The sequence below is a fragment of the Sorex araneus genome, chromosome 5, assembly GCF_027595985.1.
Source record: "Sorex araneus isolate mSorAra2 chromosome 5, mSorAra2.pri, whole genome shotgun sequence".
Lineage (NCBI taxonomy): Eukaryota > Metazoa > Chordata > Mammalia > Eulipotyphla > Soricidae > Sorex > Sorex araneus.
The window spans coordinates 5,556,228-5,576,786 of record NC_073306.1 but is presented as its reverse complement, the minus strand read 5'-3'; the positions used below and the strand labels follow the sequence as shown (position 1 = coordinate 5,576,786).

At 44.4% G+C, this 20,559-nt stretch overlaps 1 protein-coding gene across 3 annotated transcripts in view; it reads right to left on the bottom strand.

Moving 5' to 3' along the window:
- VPS13D (vacuolar protein sorting 13 homolog D) overlaps nucleotides 1–20,559 on the bottom strand; it is a 265,713-nt gene that overhangs the window by 139,948 nt on the left and 105,206 nt on the right. The window contains exons 37-44 of one of the 3 annotated variants that reach the window (XM_055137626.1): nucleotides 19,677–19,766; nucleotides 16,928–17,068; nucleotides 13,617–13,739; nucleotides 10,953–11,027; nucleotides 6,883–6,988; nucleotides 5,688–5,840; nucleotides 3,402–3,537; nucleotides 434–481 (exon numbers count right to left, since the gene is read on the bottom strand). In XM_055137626.1, the coding sequence (XP_054993601.1) occupies nucleotides 434–481; nucleotides 3,402–3,537; nucleotides 5,688–5,840; nucleotides 6,883–6,988; nucleotides 10,953–11,027; nucleotides 13,617–13,739; nucleotides 16,928–17,068; nucleotides 19,677–19,766 (872 nt within the window). The remainder of the gene's footprint in view (nucleotides 1–433; nucleotides 482–3,401; nucleotides 3,538–5,687; nucleotides 5,841–6,882; nucleotides 6,989–10,952; nucleotides 11,028–13,616; nucleotides 13,740–16,927; nucleotides 17,069–19,676; nucleotides 19,767–20,559) is intronic. The other 2 variants (XM_055137627.1, XM_055137628.1) reach the window with 2 other exon arrangements.

The following is a 20,559-nucleotide window of genomic DNA, read 5'->3' as shown; positions in this document are numbered from 1 at the left end:
GGAGCAGCCCCTAGGCCCCCTAAAAACCTGGCCTCAGAAAAAGAGGGGGGTAAAGGAGATGAGACTCTGTAGAATGTTTTTAGAGGGGCATTCTCCAAGACACAGTTGCCATTGAAGCTCAAGTGTCCACTGCCCAGACCAGCAGAGGCCCTGAGGAGCCCAGGACCCAGAGCAACGGTCTGTATCTGATCTTCTTGTCTCCAAGGAGACCTGGGACTTCTCATTTCAAAACTTTACCATCCTCAAGAGAAAAAATTGTAAGCAAAAACCCACAGAGTGCTTTTTTTCATTTCTTTTGTTTGTTTGGGTTTTCAGGCCACACCGGTGGTGCTTAGGGGCCATTCCCAGCTCTGTGCTGTAAGAACTGTAAGAACTATATGTCTACACTTTGGGTACACTTGTAAACACAGTAACACTGGAAAATCATACTCACATAAACTTGGGGATGAATAATATTTGTTCTGCTGCTCGGGCTGCCAATCTAAGAAAGATTGCAGAAGTCAGAGGGTCAGAGCAAACCTTAAGAGTATCAGCATCATCCAGTCCAATGGCTTCCCTCCTTCTTTTTTTTTTTTTGCATAAAATTAGTAGTAATTAGTTTTAGTTACTACTACTATGAAAAGAAAGTATCTCATCTTAGAGAAATAGGAAAAGCAATAATCACTTTATAACAATTCAATGTGGAACTGGAGTGATAGTACAGCAGGTAGGGTATTTGCCTTGCATGTGGACTATCCAGGTTTGATCCCCAATTCCTGAGCACAGACCCAGGAGTAACCCTGAGCATCATCAGGTGTGGCCCCAAAAACAAACAAAAACTTTCAGAGTATGCAAAAGTTCTCTAGAACACATCAATATAATAGAGAAAGGTATCTCAGTAGGGGTAGGGGAGTAAGGGGTGGAGGTGAATTAGTGCTTTCATTACTAGAAAAAAATTAGACAGAGAAGCAACCTTGACTAAAAGTTCCTTTTTTTTTTTTTAAAGAAAGTGGGAGGGAAAAAATGTTAGGGTATTAAAAAGAAACAGTATTCTCCAAGATTATTTTTCTTTTCTTTTTTCTTTCTTTTTTTATCTTTATAACTTCTTTCTTTTTGGTTTTTGGGCCATATATAGGAGTGCTCAGAACTTACTCCTGGCTCTGTGCTCAGATATCACTCCTGGCGGGACTCAGGGGACCAAATGGAGTGCTGGGTACTGAATCTGGGTCAACCAGGTGCAAGGCAAGCATTTTACCCACTACACTACCTCTCAGCCAGTAGAATATTTTTTCATGAAATAGCAAGCATAAAGAAAGAACAGTGTCTCATAAATGGCCACTTTCTTACCCACTCATTCCTGGCAACCCCAAAATGATGCAAATGATCTATCAACACTTATAGGTGACAGGCTGAGCACCCTTGGTGGTTGTACCAGTCAGACCCAGACCCTTAACCCCCATACGCTGCTCAGGAATAGCTCCTACATCCATCCCCAGGCCGCCCCTCACTACCAGATCTATAGGTGAGGGTCAAATTAGGGCAAGGGCTTGTGGGATCCTAAAGTAAACAATGGTTGACATCTGTCTTTAGGCCAGAGAGGAGAATGGGAGGACATTGAGCTAGAAGGAAGGAGGTGTAGCATTATCAGAAATGTGAAGAAATCATTCTCAGCAATGGAAAACTAATTATCAAATGCTTCCTTGTCAGTAGGACTGGTTTTTTGGGGGGGAAACTCCAACAACAGTAGTGAGTTTTGTGTTGAAATATGGAATGCAATCAAGGTAAAGAGAAAATGCAGTAAAATTTATCAGTTACGCAGGCGGGGGTGGGGGGTAGGGGGTGGGAGGTATACTGGGGTTTTTGGTGGTGGAATATGGGCACTGGTGAAGGGACGGGTGTTTGAGCACTGTATAACTGAGACACAAGCCTGAGAACTTGGTACCTTTCCACATGGGGATTCAATAAAATAAATAAAAAAATTTAAAAATTTAAAAAAAGAAATGTGAAGAGATGTGTAGAATGGGTTTAAATACGTAGAATGGGCTTTAAATGTGTAAAATGGGTTTTAAATCTATGCCCTCCCCACCCAAAAATAATGTGGAGAGACATTAGTTAAATGTATCCCACCCCCCACCCAAAAGTCACTGTCACTGTCATCCCATTGCCCATCGATTTGCTCGAACGGGCACCAGTAACGTCTCTCATTGTGAGACTTACTGTTACTATTTTTGGCATATCGAATACACCACGGGTAGCTTGCCAGGCTCTGCCGTTCGGGCGCAATACTCTCGGTAGCTTGCCGGGCTCTCCGAAAGGGGTGGAGGAATCGAACCCGGGTCAGCTGCGTGCAAGGCAAACACCCTACCGCTGGGCGTTCGCCTTTCACATAGCCACCCCGGGTTCGATTCCCAGCATCCCATATGGTCCCCTGAGCACCGCCAGGAGTAATTCCTGAGTGCAGAGCCAGGAGTAGCCCCTGTGCATTGCCGGGTGTGACCCAAAAAAAAGCACCCAAAAGTTAATTAAACATTGGCAAGAAACAGTGGCATTTGTATTTATCAAAAGGCAAGCTGGGGTTTTGGGGTTTGTCTGGGTTCTGGGGATAGAAGACCAGGACACACATATGCAAGGCAAGAAGTACTCCATTGCCAAGCTACAACCCTAGCACTAAAATCAAGGTGGGACTAGGTTTGGGGGTGTTTGGGTTTTTTTTTTTTTTTTTAGTTCTTGTTGTCGTTGTTGTTTGGTTTGGTTTTTGTTTCTCTTAGTTTGAGGCTATACCTCACAATGTTCAGGGACAGCCCTGGCTCTAAACTCCGGATTAAGCCCAGGCTTATGTGGTGCTGGGGACTCAAAGTGGGGTCAGCGAGAAGCAAGGCAAGCGCCTTAACCCCTGTCCTATCTCTCCTGCTCATTAAAGCCAAGTTTAAAAAGAAATTTGCTTTTCCTTCCCAATGTGAACTGCCTTCTGTTCCCTTTTATAAAAGCCATGTATATTGTTTTTATAATTTTGGATGTTTGAGTAAAGAACAAACATTTTAAAAAAGAAATTTGAAGAAAATAGTATTTTAAAATCACCTGCAATCCAATATGTGAAATAGAGCTCGATATGCCTTTAGTCAACTGCTAGTCAAATAGCTGAGTCTGAAGCAGGGCTGAGGATGAGGGAATGTATCTTTGTGCCAATTATACAGTCTGTCTTTCTACTAAGACAAGCCATGGCTGGCTTAGCCACACAATGATTATCAATACCTAAAACTGACCCCAAATAATGCAATTTCTTTTTCTGAGAGTTAGAAATAAAGAACAAGGCATTTTCACAGAACAAGGCCATGACAGGCTAAACCACCTGCCAGTCTGGCTTTCAGGGAATGTAGGCAGGGCCCAATCTTGTCAGTAAAACCCATTCTACAGCCACACACCGTGGAGGAAGATGAATTCTTATCTGGTGCTGCATAACGGAAAAAGGTGCCGACTTTGTCCACAGACACTGGGCTCACTTGCTCCCATCCACTGACTCGCACTTGAAGCTGATGGATCCGAAGGTCGTGGGTGTGTCTGTGGGGCAAAACAGGGACAGAGGATGAGCACGACTTTCAACACAGAAGGAAAGAAATAGAAGCAAAGACTCATATCTGATTTTCTGCATAATGACTTAAGACATCAGTTAGCTTAAAGCCTTCTGGTGATTACCTTCTTAAAGCAAAGGAGATTAAAAGGAAATGTCTTAACTAGGTTTCATACTTAAAAAAAACAAAATTGCCAGATCTGTAAATCTTCCCGGAGAGGGTCATTTACCCTTTCTTTGTACAAACCATGCACAGTTCCTGTCCCCAGGTCAGGGTTTACCCTCTACCTCCACCCCAACCTTTATAAAATAATAATGTTCACTGAACTTGTTTTGGCAGTGTAGTAAAAAAGCTGTAGCAGAGCTTTAATCATGAAACCATATGGCTGAGAAGGCCTTCAAGGCCAGTTCTTGCTGGTTCTTTTCTCTCAGACCCGCCTCAAGCCCGTCAGCTTCAGTCCCCCCAAAGCACAGACCAGTTATGAGACAGAACCCTCAGAGTTTTAGGGCGGAAGTGCTTGGCTTAAACTGGAGCAGAAGGCAGTGGGCAGAACGGGAGGAACAGGAGGAAATTGCACATTTAATTCTATTTTAGATTTTGCCTAATTCAAGCCAGAAGTCTGAAATGGGGAACTGAATTTCAGCCTGACGGGAAGGGGGAGGGAATGGGGCACTGTGTGCCAAAGGGGGAAAAGCCAGAAAAACACTTATTTTGATGAATTCAAGCAGAACGGTGGGACTTGAAATGGGTTACAAACAGGGTTTTTACTAAAACGGAAATGACAAAGAGGTGAACCCCCTTCTGATACAACAGGGGCAGTGCTTATTAAGAAATACAAGCAGCAGCTCTTTAATTACCTTCTCCAGGCACTTTGTGAAACAGGAAAAAGAGCACCATTTACCCCTGAAAACTCAAACATGGTTTCCAGGTACAAGGGGCCAGCACAGTAATTTATTTATTTTTTCCCTGTAAAAATCACGGGGGGGGGGGGTGCCGGGGCCCACAGTTCAGAATCCTTGCAATCAGGGAGTCCCAGGTATTGGCAAAGAGCCATGCAAAAGAAAGGGATATTTAAATGACTTTGAGGCTGGTTTGCCCACACAGGCCGCAGCACCTGGAAAGCAGGCAACTACCAAAGGCTGAAACCAGGCTCCTCAATTTCAGCTCAGTTTGAAAAAGAGTAAGAAGTTCAAATGCCAAGGCCATGGGAGGATGCGGGTGTCGGGGAGGGGTGGCGGCAGGGAGGTTTCTCCCCAGTACTGTTTGGAAGACCCTCCCTTGGCCAACTAAGCCTGGAGTCTACAGAGGGGGCGTTAGGTATGAGGCTGTGAAGCTGCTGCCAGGAGGGACCCGGGGTGCCAGGAATCACCCAGACCACCCAGCAGTGCTCGGCCACACCTGGTGATACTCGAGAAACCACGTGGTATGAAGGATGGAACCGGGCGAGGGTACAGAATGCATGTACCGTCACTTCTACTGAAATCCTAACCTGCTCCCGGCACCCCCTGGATACAGTCCGTCCATTCAAAAACACCTGCAAAGACTTTCACAGCCTCTCAGTAACTGACCTTAACTAACGACCTCCCACCCCACTCCAAGTCTTTCGGCCATTTGGAGAACCAGTCAGTAAGTTCCTTCCCCTGCAGGGCTGCTGTCTGACCCGCCTTAAAATCTAACTACTGGTACTAGAGCCACTTCCTGAAACTAGCTGAGACTCTCTCCAAAGTCATTTACCTCCAGCAGGTTCAGATCCCTGGATGCTCCCCGAACCAAAAGCACCATGTTCTGAAAACTTCGGAAGAATACCGTGTCTGCAACGCATCGGGGAAACAGAGCCAAAGGCTGGAGACCTAACTGCAGCGATCTGTCTATGCTTCAACCCGATTATAGGAAACCGATCATCACTAATCAAATCAAGGGATAGCTAAATTGAAAAAAGAAACGTAATTCCAAGACAGCAGGATTATCATCACCACCTATTCTAAAGAAAATGCTGACATTTAAAAAAAAATTTTAAAAAGCTTTAAAAATTCAAATCACTAAGGAAGGCATTGTAGCAAATTTCCAGAACAATCACTTATATCATAAACATTTAAATATTTTTAAGGGGAGGGGTGCGGTGTGGAACCCACATTTTACCTGTGTCTGAGTTTTCCTCTTGCTTCAAATTCGAAGGGAATCTCTTCACCAGTGAGGACTTCCCGCCATTCACTCACGTTGTGAGCATCATCAAGGAAGGTTCCGTTCCCTTCTGGAACTAGCCCTGGACTCCCGCTGTGAGACAGTGCAGCCCTGGAAGTGATCAGACAACCCAGCTTGTCTCTCCTCCACTGCAGTACCCGCACACAGCTCCATTTGGGGAGCGGAGGCCTGCCTAGAGCTATGGCCTGGCAGACAACTGGTGCCAGGCAGAAGCGAAGGGCAAAGTCAGGTTCTCTCCGGGGTGAGTCACAACTAGGGGAGCCCAGCTCCACAGTCACAGACTTCCGCACAATTCAGATCCCCTGGGTGCTATAAACTAAGTCCCAGTTTTTAAATGCATTTATGTGATAATCTAGAATTCAACCAACCTAATCTGGTTGGGTTTTTTGTTTCTGTTTTTTGTTTTTAAGTTCCCGTGTGAGGCGAACGTGATAACACAGCGGTAGGGCACACGGCCGACCCATGTTCGATTCTTCCGCACCTCTCGGAGAGCCCGGCAAGCTACCAAGAGTATCGCGCCAGCACGGCAGAGCCTGGCAAGCTACCCATGGCGTATTCGATATGCCACTGGTGCCCACTCAAGCAAATCGATGAGCAACGGGATGACAGTGACAGTGACAGTTTTTAAGTTGCCCAGCAAGGAACTGGCTAGTTGTGCCAAGTTCTAAGTGAACTTGTCAGAGAACACTTTTTGCTTGGCCTAAGGGAACTCCCATGTGTTCTCCAAACTCCACCCAATCCTGTGTGCCAGGTCTGGAGGGAACTGTGTGGCTAGCAGAGGGCAAAGAAGATGGAAGGTGCTTCCAAAGCTTGGTTTAGCAGCCAAATATAGTTTCTTTTAAAGGGGATGGTGGTGGACACTGAGGAAAAAAAGATGGAGTTATTTTTCTTTCAAGCTCTCTACTCGAATGTCCTTAATTTCCTTGACCTAAACTTTACTGGAAACCAGGATAAAAATTCCTGCTTCTGCTCTTTCCTACTTAAAATCGACTCTGCCAATGGCAGATTCTATGCAGAGCCTGAAGCTCCATCACCCACCTCAGCAAGTGGCTGAGTCACACAGTTCACAGGAGGGGCCGCTGTCTGTGCTGCCAGGCCTGGGGCAGAGGGGCAGGAGGGCTCAGGGTCTCACCTGGTGGGAGTGGTGGTCAGGGTGGCAAACCAGAGGGTGCAGCCGGTGTGATTTCTCAGCGCAAAAGGCACGAACGGCTGGCGGCGCTTGGGCGCTTTCACCTCTGCTGCAGAGAAAGGGAGGCGGCGATTAGCAGGCCCGTCGGGGGCAGACACTCTCTCCTTTCCTGGGAACTGCACCCCAAAGAGTCTCTGAGCAAAGGGGCCGACGAGGAGGAAAGAGAGAAGGAACTGCCATGATGTGTGGGACCTCCAAGCATGCTGCTGACATGGTCCCCAATATCAGCTGTGACGTGGGGCCCCCAGTCTCACCTCCCAGGCCCACACCCAGCCCTCGACCCTACAGGCATCATCTCAGAGACAGGCCCCAGGCCTAACTGGGCTGGAAGAGAGACGAAGGGAAACAGAGTTGCACCCCTCCCCAAACGCTTGTCTACCAAACAGGAAGCTCAAACCGTGGCGAGATCCAACACGTGTCAAAACCTGGCAAGAACAGAACAGACCTCCCCCTCTGTATGAAAGCTAGGTGTGCTGTGTTGGGCAGAAAATAGAATGAGACCTGTCCTCCCATCTTCTTACATCTTCTTACACAATGACACGGTTAGCTCATTCCTCTTCCCTCAGGACCACCACCATCTTCCCTACAGTGCCCATGATGGAGTTTACAAGAGGAACATAAGATAGGCAGTCTTTCAGGAAACGTTTCTGATCAGAAGAACTAGACAGAAGCCCTGATAAGCACAAGACCAAAGGGGGGAGGGGGGGAGAGGGGGGGAATGTGTGCGTGTGTGTGTGAAGAGAGGTGTGGAGAGAGAGAGAGAGAGAGAGAGAGAGAGAGAGAGAGAGAGAGAGAGAGAGAGCGCTGACCCACCTGGAAACACTATCAGAACCCAAGGCGCAGAAAACCAAGTGGCTGGAAATAGAAAGAAAGATGCTCGCCTGTGTCCCGGTGCTGGGGCCCCGTCTGCTGACACACTATCCTGCTCTGGGATCTGGCAGGAAAAAAAAGTGCGAAGCCAGGAAGCAGGAACTTCCCGTCTTGTCCTCCCTCTGCTCAAGGTGCCCAAAATGCCAAGAGGAGGAGGCAACCGGGGCAGCCAGGCGCGGGCACCTCCCAAGAGAGAAACACTAATGAAAGGCCAGGACCCACCTCACCAGGTGCAGCTTTATAGCACCAAGGCAGCCTCAAAGGGCGGGACAGGCTCTTTAGTGGCGGAGAAGGGGACATCGAGGGTGACTGCAGTGGGCATCAGAACATCAGAAAACTCAACCCATGTGACAGGGCTCATGCCACAGGGGCAGGATGGGCAAGATGGGCAGCAGAGCCCAGTAGGGTGTTTCACAGGGTGACTGCACCCCTCTCTCTTCTTTCTCCTCTTCTCTTTTCTTTTGTGGGGGCAGAGACAAAAAAGGGACACACCCAGAGGCTCTCCAAGGCTTCTGGTAGGACTCAGAGTTCTGTATGTGGTGTCAGGGATCAAATTAGGGTTGGTCGCATGGAAGAAGGTATCCTAACCCCTATGCTATCTCTCCAGTCCGCACCCTCCTTTTTCTACCAATGGTCTTGAGGGATACCCCAAATACTTCCAGCAAAATTCTAGATCTAGGATATACCCTTTGAGGGCAGAGAGACAATCCAGCAGGTAAAACACTTACCTTGGCACATAGCCAACCCAGGTTCAATGCCCAACACTGAATATGGTCGCCTGAGCCCCACCAGGAATCACCCCCGAACCCAGAGTCAGGAGTCAACTCTGAGCGCTGCCGCATGTGGTACAAACACCATTCCCTCGCTCGTTCCCTCCCTCCCCACCCCACCCCCAGAATAATACAAAACAGAAGATACCCTTTGATCATCCCAATGACACCTCACTTAAAAAGTTCTTGTGGGGGAAGCACTGCATGCAGCACAGAGGAAAGGAGTGGCTGCTGACAGGAGCAGATGGGGGCGTGAACAATGCCAGCGCCAGGGGCTGCGTGCAGGGACCAACAGCACTGCCCGGGCACTGCGAGGGCTTCCTCACAGGCCATGGGGAGAGCTGCAACCAGCCAGCCCAGGAGCAGCACCCCCAGATGTGCTTTCGGAGTCCTACAAGGTCCCTCTGCACAGCAGGCCTGAGAAGAGCAGGCGGCACCTGGCTCTGATCGTGTTGCAATGGGAAATGAAGGGCCCCGGGAATCCTTGTGAAGGTTTCTGCGAGTGCCCTGTGTGGCCACGAACAGCCCAGCTGGCCACACCACTGGGGTCCACAGGCTCCTTGTGCGGATCCAGCTCAACAACAACTTTGGCAATCGAACGCTCTCAGGATATTGGTATATACTACATTAACACCACTGCAAACATGCAGCCTAAACTACAAGGAGGTTTTTTTGGTTTTTTGTTTTAAATAAATTTAAAAGTACATGTCATGCCATCCATCTAATTCCAACACCAGGGAACAATTCTGACCTCCTCCAGGTTTCAAATCAACTGTGTACTGGTCTTTATACCAAGACCAAAATTCCCAAGCCCATCAACGAGCACCAAACTCCTTGGTGGCCTCAGAAAATCTGCCTCTCTTAAGTAGACCCCACGTCTTTAGAGGCTGAGGGACCCCCAACACTCCTCGTATCCAAGAACAGCTTCCACTGAGGAAGCGTCTCCAGCGCTGGACTTGCTACCTGGAGTGGTTTGGTTACAGTGAACAGTGTCCGCGCTGCTGCCATGGAGCTGCTGAGGTGAACCCAAAGGGTGTGGGAGCTTTGTTTCCTTTCTTTCTTCATCTTTTATCCTTTTTTTTTCAGGGGATGTGGGGGAGTCCAAACAGTTTTCAGGGAGACCCAGAGTTTCCCTCGGTGATACTCTCAGTGAACAGGCCAGTGCTATACTGCATGGGCCGAGGAGGCAGGGCTCACCCAGGCCACACTGGCAGCATCTGGGTGACTCCAGAGCTGTACCCAGTGGTGTTCAGGAGACCATGCAGTGCCGAGGATTAAACAGAGGTGGGCTATATGCGAGGCAAGTGCCACGATCCCTGGCCTGTCTCTCTGGTCTCAAAAGACGTGGTTCACTAATCATATGAAACAGTCTCAGGTGAGCTTCAAGCCAGTCACATGAATAAAGTCAAATTATTTAGTCCTCATCCATTAAATGGGAATGATGCTTTGTCTACTCTGAAAGGCCACCTGACAGACACAGAATAGCTAAGGAAGTACCAGTCCATGAATAACAAAGATTTAAACCAGGGCTCTTTTTGTGTGTGAGCACTCCCCACAGAGTCAGGTTACCTGAGCAAAGCTCCCAGCAGAAACTCACCAACAGTCCCAGGTATATTAGTATCCCTGCTCTGAAATCTTGCTAGGACACTTGAAACTTGAGTAGCCCATGCAAGAAAACACATCATGACCCAGTATCTGGTGTTCACCAAGTATAAACATAAATCATTTACATTAAATCATATTCCTATAAGCACCTCGGATTCGAGTTCTTCTCTCATGTCTGTGGTGTTGTCTATCACACTGATATAACAGCCAAATTATCTAGGAAACTTGAAAGGTCAAAGAGAGGAATAAAGAATACTTTTTTTTTAATATGCCGAGCACCTTCATTCATACCTACAGAAATTAAGATTTATGTCTAAGCAATTCTTTACTGGAAACTTTTTTTCTTGGTTCAATCTCTAATCGTTATAGTTCCTATTCTATAATGATTAGAGAGTCTCATATCATAAGAACAAATGTTCACTGAATATTCTACCATGACTTGGAGAACTGCTTGACGGAGGTTGCTTTCTTCCACCTGCCTGATTTCCAATGAGAAATTACCTCTGACTCGGGACATTTCTGTGGACTTGATTCCACTTGTGCAGGGGGCGGTTAGGCACAATGAAGAGAGACTACAAATCAATACGTCACATCTTTCTGACAGACATGCCACTCCGTCCAGCAGGGCACATCCTCTCCTGACACTAAAACAAAGCGCTCAGCACTGGGTGTGACCCCACTCAGATCCCACTCACAGAACATCAGTGTACAAAGCAGTTCTTAAACAGGAAAATAAAGCAAGCAAGCCCTGGCTTGGCTATACTGTACCTCTAGCATAGATCTGGTGCTCTAGGTTAGTCAGACTGGCTGTACTCCTAGTTCTAAGGTAGACAAGGGGGAGGCCTGGTAGACAGAAGAGACAAAGTTAGAGAGGAAGAACAAGTGAAGTGAGTAAGAGATACCTCCCAAACAAGCACAAGTATAGTACAGAACAAGAACAGCAGGCATCATGCAATTATAGAATCATTAACTTCTGTGATCACCAAGAGCTAAAAAGGTACTTGGCAAGGTGAGCAATGACATTTTTCTGCTAGCTTTGGTGGCGGAGGCTGTGTTAAAGCAGCATGCTTCTGGCTGGTTGCTTGGTTCGCTGTCAACGGGAGGAAGAAAATGCATTCAACATTCTCTTAAACACAATGATATTTTTTAATTTAAAGCAAGTACATCTTTGCTGCTGCTGCTCTTGTTATTTGGGGGCTACAACCTGCAGAGCCCAAGAGCTAATACCTGGCTCTATGCTCAGGAGTGACCCTGGCAGTGCTCCAGGAACCATATGTGGTGCCAGGGATCAAACCAAGGTCACTGGGATACAAGGCAAGTGCTTTAAGTCCTGTGTTCTGTTTTCAACCCACATATACATTCTTAAATGACAGAGAGTAGTCACCAAGATCAATCAGTACAGATTTCAGTGAAAGTTATTCCTTTCCCAATGGAAAAGGAAACAGCAGCAAAATGTTAATCTCCCAAAGGTCTTAAAAAATTTAAGAGCCAAGCCTATTCAAGGTTTATTTTTTCTTAATAATCTCTACCAAAGAGTTATCACGCAGGATTATTTTGTAAAGCAGACATAGAAACTTTTAGAATATTTATATTTGGTATTTCCACAAAATGCCCTTGAAATATAAAATTTAAGACTTCATTAAGGTGCCATGACATTCAGGTTCACCTTCAAAATCTCAGCCCTTACTAAACAAAGTCAACAATTATGTCAAGTGAGACCATTATTTTCTTTTTCCTGCTAAAGAAACAGTGAGAAGTCAGCACTCCTCTGAGGCCGAATTTCATACTAAGTATTTTTATTTCAAGGACTTATTTTGAAGCTGGCCTGAATAAAATGCAAAGCTTTGGGGAGGCATGAAACTAAATGTTCCTCAATAAGACCTGAGTCTATGATCAAGGTTCAAACCTACTGATTTTCAAACTAAATATCTGAGAAGTGTTCTTAGTAGGCCTATTAAAAATGTATATATAAAACATACACACATATACATGTGTGCGCATGCCTATGTATGTATGCATATACATACACACAATCCCATTTGCTACTATCACACAAGAATTTCCAATTTAAAAAGATTTAAAAATATATATTCATATACTTCTAATTAAAAAATACATTATATCTTTATAGGTCTAACTAACCATAAAAATCTGTCAGTAAATTAAAAATCCAGTTTTAATTTAGCACTGGTGTTAAACATGAGTAAGGCGGATTATAAAGTATAAAGAGGAGGAAAAAAATCGTTAAGAGGTAGGGAAGATGGAACCAAAAGAAATTCCTTCATTAGAACTCTGACAATTAGGCCTTCTAGAATCTGCAAGGAATCTGGATTTAAACATGTTGTATGAATAACATTTTAAGAACTACACCCCTCAGGATGCATTATACACTGCACAGACGACTCAAGAGTCTTTGGGGGAAGACTATGTTACACCCTCCTGAGTCAGAACTGAAGCCGATGATGCGTGGTGAAGTCCTGACTCCTAGGCAATGACCTGGAGACACAGAAGTAACAGCCTGGGCCTACAGGGAGCAAACAGAGCTGGCACATCCTTGGCACTCCTTTGAAAAGGGATACAAGGCACAAAGTACACTTACTCAGCCCAACAAACCAGGAGAGACAAACCAGTTCAAATACTTCATCACTCAGAAAATCCATCTTCCCATGACACGTTTGTGGACCAGATGGAATATTTAAGTATTCATGAGCTATGTGAAGTCCCGCCAAGACTTCCCAAAGAAACCACACAGAAAGAACTGGGGCTCAGCTGAATTTGAATGACAATGGCTTGTGGAACAACTAAGGACCATGCAGTTGGCCATCATGATCTCCCCAACTCTGAGGAAATCAGAGCTCCATGGTAAAGCATTAAATAAGGAAAGAAAACTTCATTAACAGAGAACAAAGCAACTCCTCTTTCTTCAAGAAGTTAGGCATTCACGTCTTTTATATTTTATGAACAATACAGGGCCCCCATTGAACAATTTTTTCCACATGGGATCCTGCCCTCCCTCTTTCAAGAATATACCAAATTCTCTATCTCTAGATTTGGAAGGCTGAAAAGATGTTTTTAACTTTCAGCCAATTGGAAAATCTAAGGTTTTGCCAAGTAAAACACAAAATGACCGATAGCTGATCTTGATGCATTTTCAGGTGTGCCAGTTCATCTGCAACATTAACAGAATTTAGAAACTGTATATTGCAAGTCCTCGCTCTCCCACAGAGGTGGAATTAGAGCTCATATTAAAAGTTCAGAAGCTCATGACAGAAAAATGTCTTTGCAAAGATTAAAACAGAACTACAGAAGATAGGCAGAATGTAGGGATTTTTTTTCCCACAGAAAGTAATGGTTCTATTTGGAATTCCCAATGAAACATGGCTTAGAAGGGTAATAGTGATTTGTTCAGATATTCGTGAAGGAAAATCTTACTTTGTCCAAAGCATGGAGGATCCACTGAAGAGCCCATCCAGTCTTCTGATGTGGCTGATTCGATTTCCTTGTCCTGTTTACAGTAATCTGCCATCCACGATTCCTTGGTACTTACATACTGGTCTAAAGAGAATTCCCCAAAGAAATTATTAAGAACAGAAGGAGAAAAGATTGAGGGCACAAATAACTTCAATCCAGTAAAACAAGCTTTTGTTGAATTCCTCACTACATGCAAGGCACTGTGCTAGATTCTGAGAAAGTTTATCCCCTGGAGAACCTCGTACTCCCCTGGAAGAAATTACTGTTAACAAAACAACCATCACCACAAAACTATACCACAATGTGAAAGGAACTAAAACAAGGATATAAATAAAATGCAATTGGTGCACAGCTGGGGTGACTTGCTCTGCTCCTGCTGGAATGAGCATGCGCACTGATGTGCACAGGAATCTGCCGGAAGGAGGGAGGCTGAGAGGATGGAGCAGCATGGGGACAGAGACAGAGGGGGCACAACACATGCAAAGGCCCTAAGACACAAAGCACATGGCATACTGGAGATTCGGGGGAGGAACAGGGCAGAGAAATCAGGAAAAGAAAATTGATTCCTTTGGTTTTTTTGTTTGTTTGGTTTTGCTTTTTTGGTCACACCCAGCATTGCACAGAGGTTACTCCTGGCTGATGCACTCAGAAATTACTCCTGGCGGTGTTCGGGGGATCATAGGGAATGCTGGGAATAGAACCCGGGTCAGCCGCGTGCAAGGCAAATGCCCTACCAGCTGTGCTATTGCTCCAACCCCAAAAATGGATTCCTTTGTGAAGAGCACAGCATGCCAACACTGAAGGCTTGAGGGAAGACCAGAGAGGAGGTTGTGAAAAACAACCAAACTCAGGAGGTCCAGACCCAGATGACAGTGCTCCTGAAATGGCTTTACTCTCTGTTGTTGTGGTTGGTTTGTCCATCACTCCTGGTGAGGCTGGGGGGCTACTTCTGGCTGGATGCTCAAAGGTCTTCCCAGCTGTGCTAAGGGGACTGTGCAGTAACAGGGATCAAACCCAGGCCCTCTTGGAAAGGTGGAGCATGCACAAAAAGCACACTTTACAGTCCTCTGAGCTATACACACAATGAGCACGCACTCCAGCCCTCTGAGCTATCCCCTGGCCAGGAGTCCACTCTCTGGAGAGGAAATTAGTAATGGCGATAGTATGCTGACAAAATCATGTACCACACCTGTATAAAGGTCTTTTATAGTAATTTAGATACTACGCTTTTAAAATAAGAATTATTGGTTTGCAATTTTCACTTCCAATATTGACAATTTAAATAATACTGAAATACTAAGAGTTGACAACGTTTCTGGTGTAGGCACAATATCAGGAATAAGAAACTGAAGATTAAAAGAGAGGTGGACAAAATGAGAGAAAGGGAATCAGAGATACAAACTCTGTTACAAAGTAAGTGAAGGACTTGTAATGTTGAATATGGGAAATATAAACAACAATATGGTACTGCAAACCTCAAAGTTGCTAAGATAGTAAATAGAATTATTGTTGGGATCATTTCACAGTACATATAAATGCCCAATCATCAGAGCTACAACTAAAACTAAAAGATTTTAGTCAAATATAATTCAATTAAATGAATTTGCAGAATCCTCCTCTACCACTGATAAGAATGTCCTTTGGATGGTAATTTTAAATAGACACATGCTCATGTGAATTATAAGTAAACTCTCTAAAGATAGATCATATTTATTGTAGCTTTCCATGATACTATCCCAAACTTTATCTAACCTTCCAGGTAAACTGATTATAAAGAAACAATATAAAAATATAAGTAACATAGAAGAATAAACAAGGCTAGGGACTGGAGGATAGTACAGCAGGTAAGCATTTGTCTTGCATGCATCCAACCAAGTTTGATCCCCGGCACCCCATATGATCCCCCAGTAATGCCAGGAGTAATTTCTGAGTGAAGAGTCAGGAGTAATCCTTGAACATTGCCAAGTGTGACCCAAAAACTTAAAAATTTAAAAAAAAAAAAAGAATGAACAGGGCAAGTAAGATAGTTCACAAGACTGGAGAACAGTTATCACACACACACACACACACACACACACACACACACACACATACACACACACACAGCCTTGGGGCCGGAGCGACAGCACAGCGGGTAGGGCGTTTGCCTTGCACGCAGCCGACCCGGGTTCAATCCCTGGCATCCCATATGGTCCCCCAAGCATGCCAGGAGTAATTCCTGAGTGCAGAGCCAGGAGTAACCCCTGAGCATCGCTGGGTGTGACCGGAAAAAAAAAAAAAAAAGCACACACACAGCCTTGATCCCCAGCACTACTTTTCTCTGAGCACCTCGAGAAGCGACCTCCAAGCGTTGAGTATGTAGCCCCTGAACAACTCTGGATAGAGTGCAAAAAAAAAAAAAAAAAACTTAAAATATGAAAACCTAAACCTCAAAAAGTAATTTACTATCACAAAGGTGACGTGTGTGTGTGTGTGTGTGTGTGTGTGTGTGTGTGTGTGTGTGTGTGTGTGTGAGAGAGAGAGAGAGAGAGAGAGAGAGAGAAACAGTGGAACATTCCAGATGTGTAATGGTACGTGTTATCACTCAGAGACAACTTCCATATTAACAAAAATCAGGTTCTGAGGATCAAGAATTCAGTCTGTTTGAGTTTTCAAAGTGAAAGTAGAAGCTACCTGATTGCATAATCACATAATTCTCTTATTAGGTGGTATAAATACAAGCAAAACTGGCTGTGACTCAGAGCATCAAATCTAGGAATGTACAATTCAATGTTGTCAGAAAAACTTCTGGAACAGACACGCCATTAGCTTGGCAACCCTTCAAGCCCAGTGAGTCTCCGAATTAGGTCAGCATGAAACTTTATAGGAAACAGCAGAGGCACGTTATCCTGACAGAACAGCATGACAATTCTTTTATACCATTAATTCTTCTGTGAAGTGCCTATTAGAAGGGCATCTAAAGTATTTTCTAGGGCTTTCAATAAGTCCCACCATGGCTGGAGTTCATCAGACATTTATGGCTCCCGAGTCTAAGCAATTGCTTGACTGCATGATACAGCAACTCTGATGACACGGGTTGAGTAGAACATAAGCTTAGATAGCTTCAGGAAAGGAGTTGTGGTGAACAAATGATGCCAGGTAGGAGCCCATGTGTTTCGCAAACCAGTCTTTATGGTCCTCCGGACAAGGGATTGAAAGAAAGAAAAGAAGGTAGAGAGAAGGGATTGAAAGAAAGAAAGGTACTGAAAGAAAGGTAGCAGTCTCCTACTCACCAATTAGTACAGAAGTGATATTGATATCCAAACGGAATTTGGCCTTGGCTTCCAGCTTCAGTCGGGGGGGATGGAGACGACTAGCTGACTGCTGCTGCCAAGACACTGAACATGGCCATGGCTCGATAAATGGTTCCCAGCCTAAAAAGAACACAGGAAGTAAGACATCTGTTCAGCAGATATCAAGAGTTTATGGGAAAACACTTCTCAAAAATGCAGAGACAAAGTCAAGCTTAATAACTTCTATATTTAATTTGATTTCACAATGAGAGCACAATCTGTCGTTACAGATCCCCTCCAGAAGCCCATGCTTTCTAAGAGCACCTATATACATGTCCACTGGGGTCCCAGAGGTGAGAGGAAGGAGAGCAGGAGTAAAGCGTACTCTTGCACTCAAGGGGGGGAAGATCTGCTCAAGATCCACTCTACGTGAAAAAGGAGTCTCGGATTGGAAAAGTAGTCACAGTGACTGAAATAACTCCTGCTTAGTTCAAAAAGCCCTATGTTGAATAAATAGGCATACTTGGAAATTAACTCTTTTCACATCAAACAACAGATCAGCAGTATCTAAGCATATATGTATTTCTCAAAGATTAAAAGTAAGTGAAAACACCACTTTTCTGCTTTAAAAAGAAACAAAACATTTCCTTTGAAGCCCCAAGTGGAGGGGACCACCTTCCAATTCCACTCCCCCCAGCTTCTCACCAAACTCTTGGTAACCACTAGCATGATCTTTAATCACTTCCTGGCTCTTTGTAAGTTTAAACATATGCATACATTTCTTAAGGATATATTGATCAGTCTGTCCTGCTGGGAATCTTCACATAAATAGAATACCATGGTATATATCCTTTCACAAATATATGTAATTTTCACCTGAACTATAACCCACTAATGAGTATAAGATGTCTTAATCCAATCCACTGCTGGGAGACTTTCCTTGATGTCAGTTTTGTGCTGTCAGAAAGAACAGTACCACAAGAAATCTTGTACTTATCTTAGCCTGGGCACGCACACACACAGACAAGACTCCCCAGGGTTTAATCATAAAAGTATAGGGTTAGGTTGATGAAAACACTTACACTCAACTTTATGAACTCATGTAATCAAAGTTATTGTTCCAATTTACAAGTAAAATACCAGGAAATAAGAGCTAATCTTCACCAATACTTAGTAACACCACACTTAATTTCTGATAGTAAGAAAAAAAGGTACACGTGGTTATAAAAATCCAACTTTCAGGGCCAGTTAACTTTCAACCATTTTCTAAATATACCAAATCAGTCACAGAGCAGGTGACTTAATAACAACATCATCACTTGCTTTTCAAGCCATGTTCTTTCTGGAACATGCATTCTTCTATTTCTCTCCCTTCACAGCTTTCTAAGTAAATTTCTTTCAGTAAAATTAAGAGAAAAAGCAATAACTGAATCCAGGATGCAGCAGATATGCATTGCCCTCTGCACACAGCCCCTAGGTGTGCTCATACAACTTTAACAGTGAGCCATATTTGCTCAGGGAAAACAATGCTTCTCAAAAGAATGGCTACCAGATGCCACATACGAGTTTCTCTCAACTAGCAAGGCTTTTGAACAGTTAGGATGTGTTACCTTTAAATGAATCCAGAATAGAGAAGGAAAGGTCCACTAGTTAAAACAATTAAATGTGGCCTCCACTAGAATAGTCAGCCATAGCAAGACGGGGGCTTTGTTTTCTACTGAGTGAAAGGAGTGAGTGCTCGTGGCCTAAGTCTTCAATGGCACAGGACCACTCTGAAGCTGCCAACAAAGGCCAGCACTTAGGAACCATCACCTGCCAGGGCCAAGTCCTCTCCTTCGTCTTTGTAGCAGAAGTTAGCCCAAAACTCCTTGCCACAGAACCAGAGAGCTTACTCTGCCCCATCATGTTCCTCTGTAAGAGCCTGGGGAGGCACTCCCATGGACTCAGGACTCTTCAAACAAATCAAGTCGAGCAGGGAATGAGGCAGCTTGATGCCTAAAAAAGCTTGTGGGCATAACTCTCCCTTGAAATGTAGCTACTCTCGAGGCGAGACAAATATCCTTTACCACTGAGCAATTTCATACTCTGGCATGAACCAAACTCCAGGATCAAAAAGAATTAACTAGGGTTGGAGAAACAGTGCAGTGGGTAAGGCTCTTGCCTTGTAGGCAGAGGACCCAGGTTTGATCCCCAACATCCCATATGGTCCCCTGAGCACCACCAGGAGTAATTCCTGAGTGCAGAGCCAGGAATAACTCCTGAGCTTCACCAGGTGTGGTCCCCCAAACATACACACACACACACACACACACACACACACACACACACACACACACACATCCCATTGCTCTTCGATTTGCTGGAGCAGGCACCAGTAATGTCTCCATGTATGACTTGTTAACACACACACACACACACACACACACACACACACAAAGAATGAACTATAAAAACATATTAAATAATTTAGTTGCAACATATCAGATAAGTTTTTCAAAAAATGAAAGATCTGTGTTTTTTGAGTTTATGCACTTGCTTGGTTTTAAATCTTTCCTTGTCCTTCCCCCACTCTTTCCTCATGGGTAAAAGTTACATAGAAAAAGACCCCAGCAAACACCTAAGTACATTTATTTTTAATTTTTTTCATTTTATTTTTATAAATTAAATCATAATACTTAATTGCATTTAATAGTCAAACACCAATCTAAGTACATTTTTAAATTTTATTATAATGTCTGCTTATACTGACCCGAAAGAGCGCGGTTATAATAATCTCCAGAGAGAGTGAAGTGGGCGTAGCCTTCAGGACTAGTTCTCACACGCTGAAGAAAATTCAGACCTGCAATGAAGCAAATATCACTGCAGAGGTGAGACAGGTACCACCAGGACTTTGTGAGTTGTAGCTGAATGCTGATGATTTCACTAAAAAGCACACAGGAGACCTTTTTTCTTCAGGGATTTTTTTTTTGCATGAACTATGATTTTTTTTTAAAACTCTGCACTGAAATATTTTCCACTAGTACTGAGTTTGGGTAGGAGTACCCCTATACAGGCTGTGCCTAAGCAAATGCCTCCTTTGCCTGCTCACAATCCCAGTCCTTGCACCCAAGTCTAAGTGAAGGGCCTAGAAACATTAAAAAACAGTCTTCCATGCAAATCTGAGAAGGCATACTGATAAACATAGTGAGGATCCAGTAATTATCAGCTCAAAAATGTAGGTTTACCATAGAAAACCAATCTAAGAGGTGGAGCGGGTAGAGTATTTGCCTTGCATGCTGCTGACCCAGGATTGATCCCAAGCATCCTAATGGTCCCCCGAGCACCTCCAGGAGTAATTCCCGAGTGCAGCACCAGGAGTAACCCCTGAGCATCGCCAGGTGTGACCCAAAAAAAAAAAAAAAAAAAGGGAAGAAAACCAATCTATTATTTTCTGCAGAAAGGGTACTTATGGAGACAAGTCAGAATTTGAAGCTACTTGACCCCAGTAAGCCTCGTGGTGTCCACAGCACAGTGAAATGGAAACACTACAAGGTCCCATGAAAGCCCCAGAGTGGAACTTCTATGAAGGGAGAAAGACTGTAAGACCAAAATAACAGAAAGTTCAAAATAAACACCGAAGTGAGATTTTCATT